This window comes from Onychomys torridus, chromosome 4, assembly GCF_903995425.1.
Source record: "Onychomys torridus chromosome 4, mOncTor1.1, whole genome shotgun sequence".
Taxonomy (NCBI): domain Eukaryota; kingdom Metazoa; phylum Chordata; class Mammalia; order Rodentia; family Cricetidae; genus Onychomys; species Onychomys torridus.
Genome location: NC_050446.1, coordinates 42,505,457 through 42,523,095, shown reverse-complemented (window position 1 = coordinate 42,523,095; position 17,639 = coordinate 42,505,457). Strand labels below are relative to the sequence as shown.

Here is a 17,639-nt window from a genome sequence, read left to right as displayed (position 1 = left end):
CCTGCAGGTCAGAGAATGGAGATAAACCCAACAGTCTCTGTGCTTGCCGCTCCATACCTGAGCCTCCTCCTGCTGCTTCTTCAACTGCTCCAACATCTGCTGAAACTCTGCCTCTTTCTGTTCAGCCTCCTCCAAGGTGGCCTGATTCTGTTCCTCATAGGCCATGGCCACCACAGCCAGGATCAAGTTTATTAGGTAGAATGAGCCCAAGAAAATCACAAGCACGAAAAATATCATATAGGTTTTCCCAGCAGCACGTAGGGTCTGTCAAAATGGAAGGAACATGTACGTAAATTTCACATCAGCTGGTAGCTCCCTCTCTAAGTAAGAAAAGATTCCTCAGTGGGTCCCTTGGCCCCTGCATCCCTTGCATCCTAAAAGAGTCATTACATCAGTTCTCACCAGCTGATAAAGGTTTTCCCAGAAGTCTTGAGTCATGAGTCGAAACAGAGACAAGAAGGCCCAGCTAAATGTGTCAAAGCTCGTGTAGCCGTAGTTGGGGTTTCGCCCAGCCTTCACACAGATGTACCCTTCAGGACACTGTCTGTAATTACATTAGAGGGAAAGAGGATCTCAGTATCTGAGAGTCTTTTTCCGTTTTACTGGATGTGAGTCATTTTGTACAGGCTCCAGGGAAAGTCTGTATTTTTGGCCTTACCTTGCATTTACCCTGCACTAGGTGGGCTTTCCTATGTAGTAACAGAATTTACCAAGTCCATTTTGGGGATTCCTCTAATTCCTAATTGTAATATTCTATTTACCATGCATATATATATTTAACAATTTATTTTGTGATGATGGACATAATCAGATAAATAAATCTATAGAGATATAATTGATTTTCACTGAAGATGTTTTGAGATATAACTGGTGTGTGTGTGTGTGTGTGTGTGTGTGTGTGTGTGTGTGTGTGTGTGTGTGTGTGTGTACTAGGGCAGAGAGGAGAAGATACAATTGTGTGGGCATCCCGAAAGGAGAGAATGGCATTGTGCAGTGGAGATCTCATACAGTTACCGTACTGATCAAACAAAGCTGCCTTCAGTACTGTGACTGACATTTCTGGGTTGAGTGAACTTGGATTAATTTCCCTACCTTGTTAGCCTTCAGGGACCTCACAGGTCAGCATGGACTAATGAAAGAACCTGTTTCAAAAAACCTAGCAAATATTCAATAAGATACCGCATGGAAAGCATTTAGTACCATGCAGTTGGGGGTTAAAATGTTTGCCTTACCAACCACAGATCTAAGTATAGATAAAGTCTGAAGATTTTTGACCATAGGAACCAAATGTAAACTATATAGTCAATGAGAACTTTGGTAAATGTATCATTTGCAAAGGTTTGCAACATTATCCAAAAAGTCACATGGGATTTTTGCCTATGTTTTGTAACATCAGTTCAAGTGGGGAAAGGTAACTATTTCTCTTAACTTTCCTAAGCTTTCCCCCCCATGTATAATGCTTCGTAATTACAGACATTTCCACAATGTTAAGCATAACTAAAAATTCTATATTGTAGACATAATTCACTAATACATTTAATAATCCACGGAATTATTATAATCCCCATTTATACATGGAAAAAAAACACAAGGCAAGCAGAAGTGAGAAAATATGGTAGAGTCAGAATTTGAATCTACGCTGATATCCCAGTCTACTTTATGCACTTTGTTTTGCTGAAATATGGTAGGCATATATAGTCGCCGTGTGTATCAGATAGTGACATGATCTTCATGCCTTAAGCCATAGAGATCAGACTAGCTTAAATAAATGATCACACACTAGTATGCAATTATGAATTCTAATGCATTTTCTCTGAATATCTCTTTTCAATTGTGCTAGTTTGGAAGATTAGATGAGACCTAGTATGGAAAAATAATTGCTACTTCCGAGTTTGTGAAGGAGGCGAGAATCCACACTTACCCTGGCTATTCTGTGAGTCAGTATGAAGTAGAACGTATGTAGAGCTTTGAATGAGGAGTGAGTAGGGGTCAGATGTGTGGAAGGTGGCAGATTATTGAGGTCAACTGAGTGTCAATAGGAAGTATAACTTACCCTGCATCAGAGCTGTTTCCACAAAGCAGAGCATCATTTTGCCCTTCCAAAAAATAAAAGTGACCTATTTAAAGAGCAAAGGATAGACTCATTAAAAGGCCTTTAAATATTTAATCATTGTGTTCAGACGAGGAAGCTTATAAATATGTTTAGTTATAATAAAAAATAGATAAAATAATTGAAAGTCATGGTTAAATGAAAAATTTTTCCATAGGAATTGAGTATCAAGCAACTATATGACTAAATACTGTTTGAAAAAAATACTTTAGAAAGCAATCTTTCCAGAAGCAATAATAATAATAATAATATAACAATAACAATAATAATAATAATAATAATAATAATAATAGCATTTTTGGTTCAGAATTTGTTACAGAAATAAACTCAAACTGCTTGGGGAACACTTCAAGAGAAAACTGGAGCACTGAAGCAGATGGCTTGGCCAGAATGAGAGAAAGGAATGCATGTTTCTTCTCAGTGCGCGTGCAAACGAGATTTCACTCCAAATACTTTTGCCTGGACTCGAAATAGATGCAGACATTTTTCCTGCCAATTGTCATTTAGTTTCTTCTGAGGAGTGGGCTTAGGTGCCTCTTCCCTCCTTATAATGCCTGGTTTGGCTTTTTGTTTTTATTTTTGTTTTGTTTGTTTGTTTTTGTTTGATCTCTTCCTTTGAACTGAACAAAATAAACTTTTAGCTCAGACAGTGTAAGCTGTCTAAATATATGCAACTTATTTTTTTAAGGTAAAACATATACAATTTTAAGAAGTTTCAAAAATATTCTCAGGAACTACACACACACACACACACACACACACACACACACACACACACACAGGCACACATTAAATTTATTGTATTGATACTTAAGAGTACTTAAAAGCCTTGTATTCAATGAATACATGAATAGATTATGTAGGAAAATCTAGGTCATAATTTTACAAAATATTTTAAGATCTTTCCATCAAACTACAAAAAGTCTAAATTGTTATGAACTTAAAGGCAAGTCTACCAATACACTACCAAAAACATAAATGGCTGTTGTACAGGTAAAATATGTAAACATTCTGTTTAATCCCTTATTAAGAAGCATTCTATGAACACAAAAATAGGATAAAAATGTACAAATTAAATTGATGATTGGGTTGCCTAAAAATCTGAAGCCCCCCAACAAGCCATAAGATGAAAAGTAAGCTGGGAAGTAGACTTCTCCTGATAAAAGACAATTGCTAATAAAGAATCCATTATGGCTTCCTTCAAAACGCTACCCCCTGCTAAGAGGAGTACAAACATCAACATTTTACATGGTGGGAAATACATAACGTGCCACTGATGCTAGAAAACACATTAAAAAGTCCTCCACATTTTAAATTAATGAATGAAGAAAAAGAACAGTAAAGTGCTGATTCTTATTGTTCTCTACCAAAAGATTTTCAAATGTGATGAGAATCTATATTCGCCTCAGTTCAGAGAGTTGAGCCTGGCTGTGGAGGATCTATGAAGTGGTGTGGCCTCTTAGGAGAGCAATTGGACACTATGTCTCTGCATTCTCAGCTACAATCAACCCCTCCCACTGAAGCGCTATAAATAGAAATCCATCTGTAGCAGTACAGAAGCAGAGAAAAGATTTATGGGCAAAGCTCTTCATCATCTATTACATTATTAGTAGTAGAAAACCTCATATTGGGCTGGTAAAATTTCTCATTTTTTTCCAATGAATCTTTTTAAGTAAAACCTTCATAATAATGTAAGCTTTATAAATGTAGTATCATGTGAGCTGTGATAAAATCTCATATTCTTCTAAAAAAGCATGCTGACCATGAAGGGTATCAGAGAGTAAACAACTCCATTGAATGCAGGTGATCAAGAGACAGTGGCATTCAGCTAATCTAGCAGTACATGGAGGAGCTTAGGTCATCAGATGATAAACTCACTAGCTTCAGTAAGAGAAAATGATAACTTGTAACATAACATTAACCTATTCTAATATCCATGCCTCAAATAAAATCAAATGATAATGATAACTCTAATACCAAGACTCATGCAAAGGAATAAATATTAAATTATCAATAAGCAATGATAACTTGTAACATAACATTAACCTATTCTAATATCCATGCCTCAAATAAAATCAAATGATAATGATAACTCTAATACCAATACTCATGCAAAGGAATAAATATTAAATTATCAATAACCCAGTGACTAAGTCACAGTTTTTTACCTTTCTGATCAGTACACAAGTTTGGATTTCACCTTGGAAAATGTTTTCTCGATTCTGATAGATCATATGGACTGAGCCAACCAAAAAGATTCAAATCATTTCATCATTATGTATTCCAGGCTAGCCTTGGATTAATTATGTGCCTGAGGATACCCTTGAACTTCTGACCTTTCATTTGCCATTTTAATGCTGGTATGACAGGTGTATGCTACCATGTTCAGCTTATACTGTGCTAGAGATTGAGCTGTATGGTAGGCAAGCACGTCATTTACTATTTTTCCTGCACCTCTCCAGGTCTTCCTTATGACACACTGCAGCATAATGCACTGAATAAGTCTAGCCAATGTCGTATTAAGATGTTTGAATACACCTGCCCAATGCCCACATGGTAAAATTTTTGGTTATATCCAGCATGCTGTGGTACCACTTTCAGCTCTCGTTAAGGAATAGATTATACACTTTCAAATGACTACTTTCATCCTGTCACTTGTTGGATTAGGAAAAAGGAATGATAAAATTTGATATTCTTAATACATGTATGAAGTTAATATAAATTGGTCTAAGACATTTGGTTTATACCAAACTTTAGATACTTTCTATCACATACAGTACAGTTTTTAATATTTTAAGAACCAAACAACTCAATGGCTACAAGAGTATATCTTACTTTTATCTTCAATATATTCATCCCAGTTAAACATGTTCACCGTTCTATTGAAGGCAGTACCATTCCAGTCCAATGAGTTATTAAAGAAGGAAGTGATATTCATTTCAAAGGTAGAATTATCTGGGGGCCACTGCAAGCATTTATTCCTCAGGTTGCCCATGAAGAGCTGCAGCCCAATTAGTGCAAAGACACTCAGACAGAACACAGTGAGGATCATGACGTCAGACAACTTTTTCACCGACTGGATCAGGGCCCCCACGATGGTCTTCAGGCCTGCAAATAAAACCAGAGGGAGGGATTATCACTTCCAGTTCAACAGATAATTTGCCAACAAAAATATCATGAGCTTGTTCTGAAAAATACAAATGTCATGCAGAATGCCAACAATATTAGTTTAATGTTTGTGGCTGAATAAAAATGTCACGAAAAGCCTGCTAGCTGGTGGAAATGAATGAAAGCGGAACTTACACATTCTTTAGAAAACCCAATGGAAATGAACCAAATGTGTTTTCACGCACTCCTTACAGCAAAAGATATGATTGTGTTACTCATGCTTGACGATCAACCTTATGTAAATAGTTCGCTTTTATTTGCAGATGTCTTACTCTCTAACCCCGTATTGGTTTTGGAGAAAAATCTGTATGAGTAGAGGAGCAGGGAGGAATCTTAAAGCCACTGAATTTCAAGAGTATAGATTTGTCTGAACTTTGAAAACTTGAGAATGGGCCAATATAAGGAAGACATCTGCAAGCTGAGCCCCATGCAGCGCTCATGCTCTGTCTTGCTTTTCCATTGAACTCCAGTTAAAGAGATAGCCCATTTTTGAGCTAATTGATCGAATTTGCCTTGGCCCACATGTCTCACATTTCAGCTTCTATGCGGAAAGCTTGATGCTGTAAGATGCAAACCAGGTAGCCTGTTACTGTAAGTGCCTCATGCAAAACTTGTTAAACTTGTTAAACTCAAAGGCTGATTTAGAACAAATTGAGAGAAAGCAACATTCAAAAGCAAGTATTCAAACCTATCCAAACTAGGATGGGTCAGTTCCTGCTTTTGATCATCATTTCGCAGTATGCAACAAGCAACCAGGCTTTTGCCAAAAAGCCATGAGCAGAGCACCAGTACAGCTAAAGTCAGCCTCGGTGTTTAACCTAGCTCTCACCTGGAATGACTGAAATTGTTTTCAATGCTCGGAGAACTCTGAACGTTCTCAATGCTGAGACATTGCCCAGGTCCACAAACTCTGTCACATATCTGTAATAGGGAGTTCACACACAAACACAATAACAGAACACAAAAAACAGTTGGAGATATAAGGAGCCTACCACCTTATACCATTTTCTTCTTACCTGGGATAACAGAAATAGTTTTCAGAGCTCGCAAGACTCTGAAAGTTCGAAGGGCTGAAACATTGCCTAGGTTTACAAATTCTGTTACATACCTGTAGGATTAAATCAGAGTTATTCAGAATTTTGGGAAATCTAAGTCTATGTTGGTCTTGAGTCAAGACCGTTTCAACTTCAGCAAGTGTTGTTATCAGATTTCCCAACTAAGAGGAGAATGGCATTGCCATTGATTATGAGCTGTTACTTGGGAATTGTTATTATTATTTTACAGTTAATTGAAACTAAAGTCATATAATTTATTAGGATCATTCCTAATTTCTTTAAACTGAATAATTTGATTGGAAAAGCATCCTAGAGTCACATGATAACTAATAAGAACGCTGTGTGAGTCGTAGGAAGCCAACAACTGAGAACTGTAGTATAGTCTCCAACTGCATTTACTCTACCAGGATAGGAAACAGTATAAAAATACTTACGCGAATGTAATGACTGTGAAATCCAACCAATTCCAGGGGTCCCGTAGAAATGTGAAATCTTCTAGACAAAAGCCCCTTGCGAGTATTTTAATAAGTGATTCAAAAGTATAAATTCCTGTAAAAGTATACCTGAGAAAAATAGCCGAGTTCACATTAAAGATTTTGTAGGTGGTTTCCATATGTTTATTTAATTTTTAAAGAATATTTTGGTGCCAGACCTGAAACCAGGGCCTCACACATAGTAAGAAGGGACTCTACCGTTGATATATACACCTAAGCCCTGATTGTACATGTCTTAAAGATGACACACATGAAGAGGGGCTCCATGTTGGCTTCTGATATAGTGCTTAAGCAAAGTTTAAGGCAAAATAAATTCATTCAATTCCAAGTGATATTCTCATTGACTGTAAATTAATGGAATTTTGCTTTTTATATCACTCAACCTAAAAGATGTAAAAAAACGGCCACTCTGTATGATAGTATCTGAACTACACCAGCCGACTTTCAGTATGGTTTCAGCAGGTTGATGTTAATCACTAAATGAGCAGTGTAACAGATATCAGGGATCTCCAGTGTGTAAAATTCAAAAGGAAGATTAAGGTCCACAAATATCAACAGGCAAAAATCAGTGCAGCGATTTGAACCACTGAAAACTTAGTCCTAGAGCAGCAGCTCTCAATTTGTAGGTCGCTACCTCTTTCAGGGGGGAGGGGGAGGAAGGGGTCAAATGACCCGTTTATGGGGATCGCATAATCAGTTATCCTGCATATCAGATATTTAAATTATGATTCATAACAGAAGCAAAATTCCAGTTATGAAGTAGCAATAAAAATAATTGTATGGTTGGGGAATCACCTTCACATACAGAGAGCTGTATTAAAAGGTCACAGCATTGGAAGTGTGAGGACCACTGTCCCAGAGGGATTCAGTGGTGAGCGTACATTTGAATCATCTGGTTTAACATGGCTAGAAAAAAGTAGTAAGGAAACTGAAAATGTCTTGAAATACTAAGTGAATAATTCGAAACGTGGATTTTATACTTACTCCACATTCTTCGTCCAGTCTGGAGGATTACTCATGGTCATAAATACACAGTTGGTAAGAATTGTGCACATAATGAGCACATTGAATAAAGTAGAAATATATTGTCAAGGAAAATGAAGTCAGTAGGAGAATACCACTTTCATGCATGCCCTGTCTTCATCCGCACTAAATCTGAAACATGCTTATCTTATGCTACCAATATTTTATCAACAACTTCCTTTCATTTTTGTACTTCAAATCCACATGTAAAATGTACTTTCAAGGAACCATCAACTACCTTTAGGGTAGTAAGAAACAATAATTAAGAGTAAAAAAATGCAAAGATGTGAGTTGACTGGTGAATAGTTTATCAATGTAAATTTTCTTCATGATAGAATCCACCAAACAGCAGAATTGCAAATTCACTTTATAAATAAACTAGGGTGGTAAACATGTGATAAAGCAATTCAAAGAACTAGTGAAATACATTAGGACTTTATTCTAAGGGTCACCCTGGGAGAATTTTGTACACAAAGTTCTTTCCTACATAGAAGGTACAACCTACAACAGTTGTTCAAAAGATCCAGAAACATAAGAAAAGTTGGCTGCTGATAATGCTGACATCTCTTAGGTTTGTAACTAAGTCAAATCTATTACTAAGTTCTTTCAGTATTGACCAACTTGATTTTAACAGGAAAAAAAATCATATCACAGAATTTCTGTGAAAACCAAACATGCTAAATATCCTAAAAGTCACTATACCTGATAGAGAGCATATGCTCAGTAAACAGTTCTTTTTATTTCTCAAAAAAAAAAAAAAAAACAGAGAAAACACTGATTATAATAATTTTCTGGTTTATTTCCCCCATTGCCCACTACTCATCTTGTATTGCTTTGGAGTAATGAAAACATGCAGAAAAAAGTTATTTACGAAAAGGGTCAACAGTCAAATAATTGAAATGATTGATGTTCACATTTAACATAAATCACACTTCAGTTGTATAAAAGCATCACTTCTTAGGAACTTACACATGATCATAATAATCTCAGATATAGGATAATGGTATTCACATCCCTTCTCACTTATTTTTTGTCATAAACCATTTCATCCCTTTTATGAAACAAAAAGGCCCTGTTCAAAGTTAGCGAGTACATAGTGTTATATTAATTTAGAAAGACAGCTTTCACCTCTAACAGGTGATAGACAAAGCAATAACTGACTGTTTTGGTTTTAGTAATAATGTTCTTAGGCTTATCCTTAATTCTCAGCTTGTTCAAATGCATAAGAGTAGTTCTAAATGAGTGATGGGGATCAGCCACGTGAGGGCAGTACAATCTAGAAAACATGATTTTAAAGAGGAAATGCGTACTTTTCCTTTATTGCTGAAAACAAAGAAATATATATATATATATATATATATATATATGATATATACATATGATAGTTTACCATTAGTATAAAGAAGTAGAAGCCCCTCTGGGCCCTGCAAGGATGTATAATTTTTTGGCAGATGGGCAACAGTTGAAATGCATGGTCCTTAACCACAGTGGTCCAAAACACAGTCCTGTGTGTTCCGGCTTGGATGCATTCCCTACCCCCAACAAAGATAATTCCAAACATTCTCTGTGTCCTTCAATTTCCAATCCTCTTCTTCCCGCCCTTTCCATTGCGAGTTGATGACCTCATTTCTTACTTCACAGAGAGATAATGAGAGCATCAGATTCTGCTCCCCACCCCAAATTGGCAAAGCTCTCCCTTTTGGGACTTGCTCTCTTTCCTCTGTTACAGTGGGGGAAATCTCCGTCTCTCCACCTGTATTCTGGACAGCTACTTTTTCCAAATGCTTCAGGAATACCTTAGCTCTCCATTCTCTCACCTTCTGTGTCCCTTAGCCTCTTCCCACCAACATAAACTTGCTGATGTTTCTCCTATCTTGAGAGAGAGGGTCTCTCTAACCCACAACCCTCATCACAACCTCCTGCTTCACATCTTTTCTCCACATCACAGCCAAAGTTCTCGAAAGATGTTTATCTTCCTTGTTCTTACAAACCTATCCCATCTTCTGCCCTCCAGCTATTTTGCTTAAAGATGGAAAAACCTCTATGTTGTTTCATGGAAAAGGAGAATCTACAGCTAAAATACAGTTATTGTTTGACTTGCAGTTCAGCTGAGCCCCCAAAAGATGGCCCCTCCCCTTTTCATGAAGTCTTTTCCTCTTTTCTAAAAGGAGGCCCCAACTGCCTGATTGTTCATGCTTCAGGAGCAGCAGTGTTTCTGTGCCATTTGGAATCTTTCATTTTCCTTTTTGAAAAGAAACAAAATCTAAGCCAGCATCCTGTCTCCTGCTATCAGCATCCTACCAGAGTGTAACAGCAAGCTGCAGGTGTCATTTGTGTCTTTACAGATACCAAATCTTCTCTCCAGGTGACACAACTTTCTAGGTCCACTCACTCAGTTGTGCAGATGACATCTGTACTTAGGCATCTCATTGGCTCTTCCAAACCTTTTGAAAGATGTTGAGTTTCCAAACTGAACTAACAGCCTTCCTGTCCCTCCACTGCAGTAAAATATAACTCCTTTACAATGTCTGTATTCTCATGATTTAGCCTGGAGGATTTCTCTCTCTTCCTAAACTTCTATATCTAACTCCCATAGAACACTTCTGATCTTATTATCTATATCTGGATTCAGTCCATGACTCTCCATTTCCCTATTACTGAGTTGTCCAAGTGTTCATCAGGACCAACAGTACATGTAACAAGACTTGTACATTATTGTGAGTTCCTCTAAAATAATCTACTTGACTTAGTCCATTCTACACACTGCAACAAAATGGATTTTGTAAATGTATCTGGGATCATTTGGGCAGCTTCCCACGATCCTGTGTATGATATAATGATTGATTATATATGATATAATCACTATATGATGATATAATGTATTAACATAAGGTCAGGATTCTAAGATGTCTTCAGCTCTTTTTGCTCTTTCTGCAATATCTTCATCCCAATAAATTTTAATTTTTTAAAGTCATAGGATGTTATGAGCATATTCTATGCACACTGTTTAATATTCACAACAGTGCTTGATCTGATCAGGTCTACCTGTGTTACCTTACAATAGTTGCCTAATGTCAAAGTCTACATACACAATGGATACAAGTTTTCTTACTGTTAAAGGTTTGAACATGTAGAATAAACACAAAGTGAAAATTAAAACCTCATGAAATTAATGTCACATAATGGACTGAGATATGGTCTTATAATACGTAGAAAATGCTATTTCTAACAGGAAAATTTAATTATATATAAGAAAGTAAAATATGTTTTAAGATAAACAATAGAGATAATGACTAATTTCTCATAAATTACAGTTAATAAAGCATGCTCAAAACAGTGTTGTTCATATTGTATGGTTACCATTTTAATAACAAAATATGTACTTTCATTAAGACTCATGATAGACACTGAAAAAATACAACTATTTTCCTTTTAAAATAAGAGATAGAGTCAGGTTCAGGTATTTCTGGCAGGCTATGTATTTGCAAATATAAAATTTCAAATTATACTACTTTATTAATCGTTGTCAGTTATTATTTCATCCATTATATAGTTTTGAATTATTTTGGATTTTAATGAGTGACTGAAATAGTAGAATTCAACAAAATTTAAACCACATTAAAAACATCATATAGACATGAACATTATATTGGTAAGACCATGTATTGAAAAACTATGAAACTGCACATCAAGGCATATTTTTAAGATCTAAAATTAGAAGTTAAATACACACATCCTATATGATTTTCTCAATAGATTAACTAGACTATATTTTTTCAAAAGTCCAACTTAACTTGAAACAATACTTCCATAACAGCTTGGCTATATAAAATAAAATACAAACAGACTAATATGTATCATATCAGAAAAAAACTAATCTTTTTGATTTTTGGTTTCTTTGTACCAAGTGTTAATAAAAGTAGTTGGACCAAGTTGGCAAATTTTAAATACTCTCTATGTATACATGGTAAAGAAAAACTTTTTTTAAAGCTTATATTGAATATGATTGTATAGCTTCTGACAAGGAGCATTGGCAGCCCCATCTCTTTGCCCATAGGACAGCCCCAGCTTCAAGCCCAGCCCTCCACTGTCGGATTTATCCTTCACCAGCCATGCAGGCTTCGCAAGTGGTGTGATTCAGTGTGAACTGGTAGCAAAAATGTAGCAGCAAGTTAAGTTTTATTATATTAATGTGGATGATTCTACCAACACTTTTCTCATAAGATACAGTCGCTGTCTGCTAAGATAATTATCAGCTATTTTTAATACCACTAATAATTTGGGTTATTAGATATGGAGTATTTTTGTTATTGTTGTTGCTCTCAAGGAAGAGGAGACTTCTCTGTACTAAAGCACTGAAGTCTTGTCTATGTCCAGAGAAATTAGAGGAATTTAAGAAACTCACATATAATCTATGGGTAGAAAAATGTTTCATATTATTAGTTTCGAACTTTAATGTGGATATTAAACAGTGGGGTAGGTCTTTTTTGATATATGAGCATATTTCTGAGCCAGGAAAAATACTGATTTATGTCATATGTCATATACTATTAACTTTTCATGTGTATACTTGTTAGTACATAGCTAGGTAATAACCTTTGATTATTAAAGGCACAAGAAAGGGAAGTTGCTAGGTTGAATCCCTCTCTTTTCTACAGAGCTGTGTCATTATTTTATATATAAAACTGATTTTTTAAAGTCACTTAAATATCACATAAATATAATAATTGGAATCAGTGAAAAGAACATTTGAAAATATAGAGATGAGCATTGCTGATACCCCAATATATTGTATCTGGGTTCCAAAATCAGTCCTCTTCCATTGAAAGAAAAATGCAATATCACTTGGCTGAGAAGGGATGACTGTTTCAACTTTGAGACCCAGTACTGACAGTGCATATTCAGAAATCTGGGCCCGCTGGTTCACAGATATAACTGAAGCACCTGGAAGTCTGAGCACCAACAGGAAGTTCCAGTCAGGCCTGGACTATATAGTGAAAGCCTGGAGAGAAGGAGAGACAGAGACAGAGACAGAGACAGAGAAAGAGACAGAGACAGAGAGAGACACAGAGAGACAGGTAGACACACACAGAGAAAGACACACACACACAGAGACACAGAGAGACAGACAGAGACACACAGAGAGAGACAAACACAGACAGAAACCGAGAGAGACAGAGACACAGATTCAGAGACAGACAGACAAAGAGACAGGGAGACAGAGAGACACAGACATGCAGACACAAAGAGACAGACAGACACACACACACATACAAAGAGACGGAGAGGAAAAAACATCTTAGATAAAGACTATGCTTTAAAAACCCCTCAGCTGCAGTTCTCATGGGAAAAGTGAGATGATTGGAGGGATTGCACGTGTGGTGGTCATTTCAAGCTTTAAATGCTGGTGGAATATGCACCTTTTCTTTCCAAGTACAAGTTGGAGCAGAGTAGTGATGCATTCAGAGTTCTTTCAGAAATACTTAGATGATGGGAAGATTTCTTTTTGTGGATTGTAGCCATTGCAGCTCGATTTGTAGCTGCTCCCAACAGCCGCTGTCCTAAGTACTCTTCGTAAGTACTTCCTAAGTGCTGGTCATGGATCCTGGTATTAGGACTTGTCATACATTCTGTTTGTTTTTCTTGTAATAGCCTGTCATGGAGCTCAGGCTGGCACTGATCTCACATTGTAGCTGAGGCTAGCCTTGCACTTTTGAGCCAGCTGCATCTGCCTCTGAGCACGTGGGTTACAGGCATGCAACACCAGAGCCAACAATGCATTTACTATTATGATTTACATACTATGGCTACAGTTTTACAAATGGACAAACTGAGATTAAAAAAAAAACTATAATGTGGTCAACAACATATACTAAGCAAATAAATCTCAGAGGTAAGATTGGAGTCTTGGTTTCTGGTCCTTAACCCAATAATTTTCATTCTCCTACCCTTTGTGAATGATGGACAGACAGTTCAGTGTTAGTTGTGGTGTGTCTCAGGATTTTAGTGGTTTATTCTGGTTTCATGACCATATATAACATCCACACAATAACATATCTCAAAGTTATTTCTCTAGCTTAACCCTTTCTGGATTTCAGATTTACACATATATGGAACACCTCAGTACCTCCCCTAATATCTAACAGATGTCTCAAATATGGATGCTGAAAAACAAGCAGTTGATCTGTTGTACTTGGAGCCATTCTAGGCTTAGTACACAGGAATTCCAGTTTCCTTCTGGTCCAGAGTAACTACCTAGTGCCATCTTTAGCTTCTCTTACTACATTGTAGCCCACATTTAGTTGCTCTGGAAACTGTCAACCCTCCTGCAATATACGTCTAAATTTGATGACTCTCTGAATCTCTTGACCGTAGTCAACTACTGTCCTGTGGCCATCCCCAAGCATTTTACTGTACAGCAAAGGCATTGCTATGGGAAACACAAAACCAAGGCTTGAGCCTAGAGCTTACATTGTGTGAAGTGAAGCACAGAGCCACTGTAAAAACCAGCTAGAAACTTTAGCATCATATCCATCTTGTTTAGTGGGATCTCTGCTCAGTTTTTACCATATCACCAAAAGATAGAAGGGCTTATCTGCATTTATTATGAGCCCACTTGCCTTTCTTCAACTTATATCTCTACTCTAAGATGGTACATTTGGAACATAACATTTTAATTCAGGAAATGGGAAAGTAAAATTATATTTAATTTACTTCCTGGGGGGGGGGGGATCTGTGACTCTGCATCATTTAAAAGGCCCCAGGAGTGTCAAGAGTTCATCTTGAGGCTGGTCAGATGGCTCAGTGGGTAAAAGAGCTGGCCACGAAACCTGATGACCTGAGTTTGATCCCCAACATCCACATGGTGGAAGGTGAGGAAGGTCTACCTCTACCTCTCATCTTCGCCTCCACACCATTGCCTTCTTCTAAGTGCAAATCTCTCTCCCACAAATCAGTAAATGTAAACAAATTTTAAAAATGGAAACATGAGTTCATTTTAGCCACCATAATAGATTTGCTTGCTCCAGCTTTAATTTATCAGCCTGCTGGCCTATTGATAACTGTGTTCCTTATGATCAAAGGCCAATCTAAGTATTATCTCAATCTCCAGAGAGCTCCTCATAGAAGCACTGTCTCCAACACCCAGATTCTCTGTCCAAACTTGAAAACTACAAGTGGGGATGTCTCCACTGGGGCTGTCTCCTGGGTTTCATAACTTTCAAGGACTTTCATGAAGTGTGGATGATAGCTTCTATGAACTATTCTATAGAAGATATGATATCCTCACAGTTCAAAACAAAATGCTGCCTCATTCTTTTATACAGGGCCTACCACTTCTTCCATCAGAGGGAGGACCAAAATTGATTTTCTCTTCCATTTGGGTCTCTTTTCTCTACCTGTTTCATATTTTCATATTTCCAGCTTTTGCCTTCTAAGTCATTATTTTCCTTAGTGCATATCCTATCTGCATCTACTAGATGGATGGTCATAATTTCACAAATGAATTATATTTGTATAAATGAAACATAGTTGTTTAAAATACAATGAATAACTTATAAATAAATATATTTTTGCAGTGCACAGATTTTAAATGCTTGAAACATAATAGAACATAGTTTTAAACCCGGGGAACCAAGATATAGATACCAACCTTATTTTTCTTTTCTAATGCTAACTCAAGGATGTTTTCCATGTGTAACTAGATTCTCTTAGTAGGGCAGGTGGAAGGAAATTTTGTTGACTTAAGATATGCATAGTAAAATTTAAAACCTTAAATAAAGATCAAAGAAAAATATGTTGATGATATCTACAAGAACATTGGAGAAGAAATCCACCAGGGTAAAAAAAAAAAAAAAAAGACATTCACAGTACTGCATTTCTAAACACATAACTTGTCACATTTCCAGGCAAGTTTTGGGTACATGTTTTATAGCTATCCAAACTGAGACAAGTACCCTACATCAGGCTTATTCCCCTTTTCAAATGTCTTAGTTTATGTGATTCAAACCATCTTCCACATCTCCTACCAATGGTGAGATTTTTATGATGTAAGCCTTAAATCCAGATCCTGGTATGACTATATCAAAAATGTCAAGCCATGACTCTCTCTAACTTAGTATTTGTCTTGTTTAGGGCTTGTGAAATGCTCCTGTGAGTCAAGTACCTGCCCCAAAAGACATTTAACTTGAATTAGAACCCCAAAACTAACATAAACATGGAGGAAAAGAGTTGATGTCACAAAGTTGTCCTCTGACCTCCACATTTGCACCTTGGAACCTCACACACACCACCACACACATAAAAATAATTTTAGACTAGTAGATGACTTAGTGTATAAAGATACTTTCCACCAAATCTGATGATAATGAAGTCAGTTTCTAGGACCCATGTGGAAGAGAGAACTGACTCCTTCAAGTTGTCCTCTGACTTCTAAATGTATGCAATGGCAGGTACATGTGCACACAAGTACACACACACACACACACACACACACACACACACACACACACACACACACACACACACACACACACACACACACACACACACACACCCCAAATGAATAAATAAATAAAGGTAGTGAAACATTTAAGAGTTTGTCTTGGGGTGGGCATGGTGGTACACACCTTTAATCCCAATACTCAGGAGGCAGAAGCAAGTGAATCTCTGTGAGTTCAAGGCCAGTCTGTTCTAAATGTTAGTTCCAAGACAGCCTGAGTTTCAGGACTACACAGAGAGACCCAGTCTCAAAAACCAAAAACCAAAGAAAGAAAGAGTTTGTGCTAATAGAAACTTAGCTGTATTTCAGTTTTTTTCCACTTGTGTTGGGTTTCTGAAACACATAACTCTTCACCTCGAGGCTTCTATATGCTCCTGTTTCTCCTTCTCCCCAGCATAGCTCTGGTCTTTCAAGTCTTTGCTTCTTTGCTTTTCCAGGCCTGACTCTAAGCCAGACTGCTGCTTTTGCCGAGAATAAAACCTCTCATTCCAGCTACTGGGCTCAACGTCAAGGACTAAGTCAAATCACTGTCATCTATCAAGTTCTCTCATCCTGCTTCTAGGAATCATGTCCTTCCATAGGGAGAATGAAGACTACATTTGAGTAGCTACAGACAAACAGACTTAAACTTATGGATAAAACACGGGAACAAGTGATCAAAAGAAGGGGTGAGGAGAAAGTCACTACAAATGTCATTGGGGAAAACTGGAAAACCATTGGGAAGTCCAGTGTACCTAGAAACACACCTGCAAATATTCATGAACTCAGAGTTTACAAGCACACCTCACACACACCAGTGTACCTAGAAACACACTTGCAAATACTCATGAACTCAAGCGCTATCCAGTGTACCTAGAAACACACTGGAAAATATTCATGAACTCAGAGTTTACAAGCACTAACATAACAGGAGAAATTTGTACAATTCTGACCAAAAAGACGCAAAATACACAGCACAGATTCTGTGCCCCTGTGTGATTTAAAGAATAAATCCGTGAGGGAAATTAATGCATGGAAACTGTTCCAATATAACACTGTAAAACCTGAAGGCATGAAAGGCTATCCTTGCAGTCTAGTTAAAAGGAAGGAAGCCTTGGAGGTAGCAAGTGGTTGGGAAGGAAACAGAAAAGAAAGAAGCGACAAGTCAGAGAGAAGAAAGCTACTCAGAAGAGAGAAGAGGGTTTTACTTACCTGCTGTCCTCCCCTTGCCACAGGCTTAGTGCTGAAGGAAAGGAAAGAGCTAGGGTAACACAGCCACATACACTCTTGAAAAGACTCAACTTTATAAT

General features: G+C 37.2%; 1 protein-coding gene across 3 annotated transcripts in view; it reads right to left on the bottom strand.

Annotated features, from left to right (window-relative positions):
- The window catches only part of LOC118583210 (sodium channel protein type 2 subunit alpha), a 143,964-nt gene that overhangs the window by 76,099 nt on the left and 50,226 nt on the right, over nucleotides 1-17,639 (bottom strand). For all 3 annotated transcript variants that reach the window (XM_036186625.1, XM_036186627.1, XM_036186626.1), the window contains exons 4-10: nucleotides 7,812-7,901; nucleotides 6,768-6,896; nucleotides 6,108-6,199; nucleotides 4,946-5,218; nucleotides 2,054-2,117; nucleotides 403-544; nucleotides 58-264 (exon numbers count right to left, since the gene is read on the bottom strand). In XM_036186625.1, coding sequence (XP_036042518.1) covers nucleotides 58-264; nucleotides 403-544; nucleotides 2,054-2,117; nucleotides 4,946-5,218; nucleotides 6,108-6,199; nucleotides 6,768-6,896; nucleotides 7,812-7,901 — 997 coding nt within the window. The remainder of the gene's footprint in view (nucleotides 1-57; nucleotides 265-402; nucleotides 545-2,053; nucleotides 2,118-4,945; nucleotides 5,219-6,107; nucleotides 6,200-6,767; nucleotides 6,897-7,811; nucleotides 7,902-17,639) is intronic.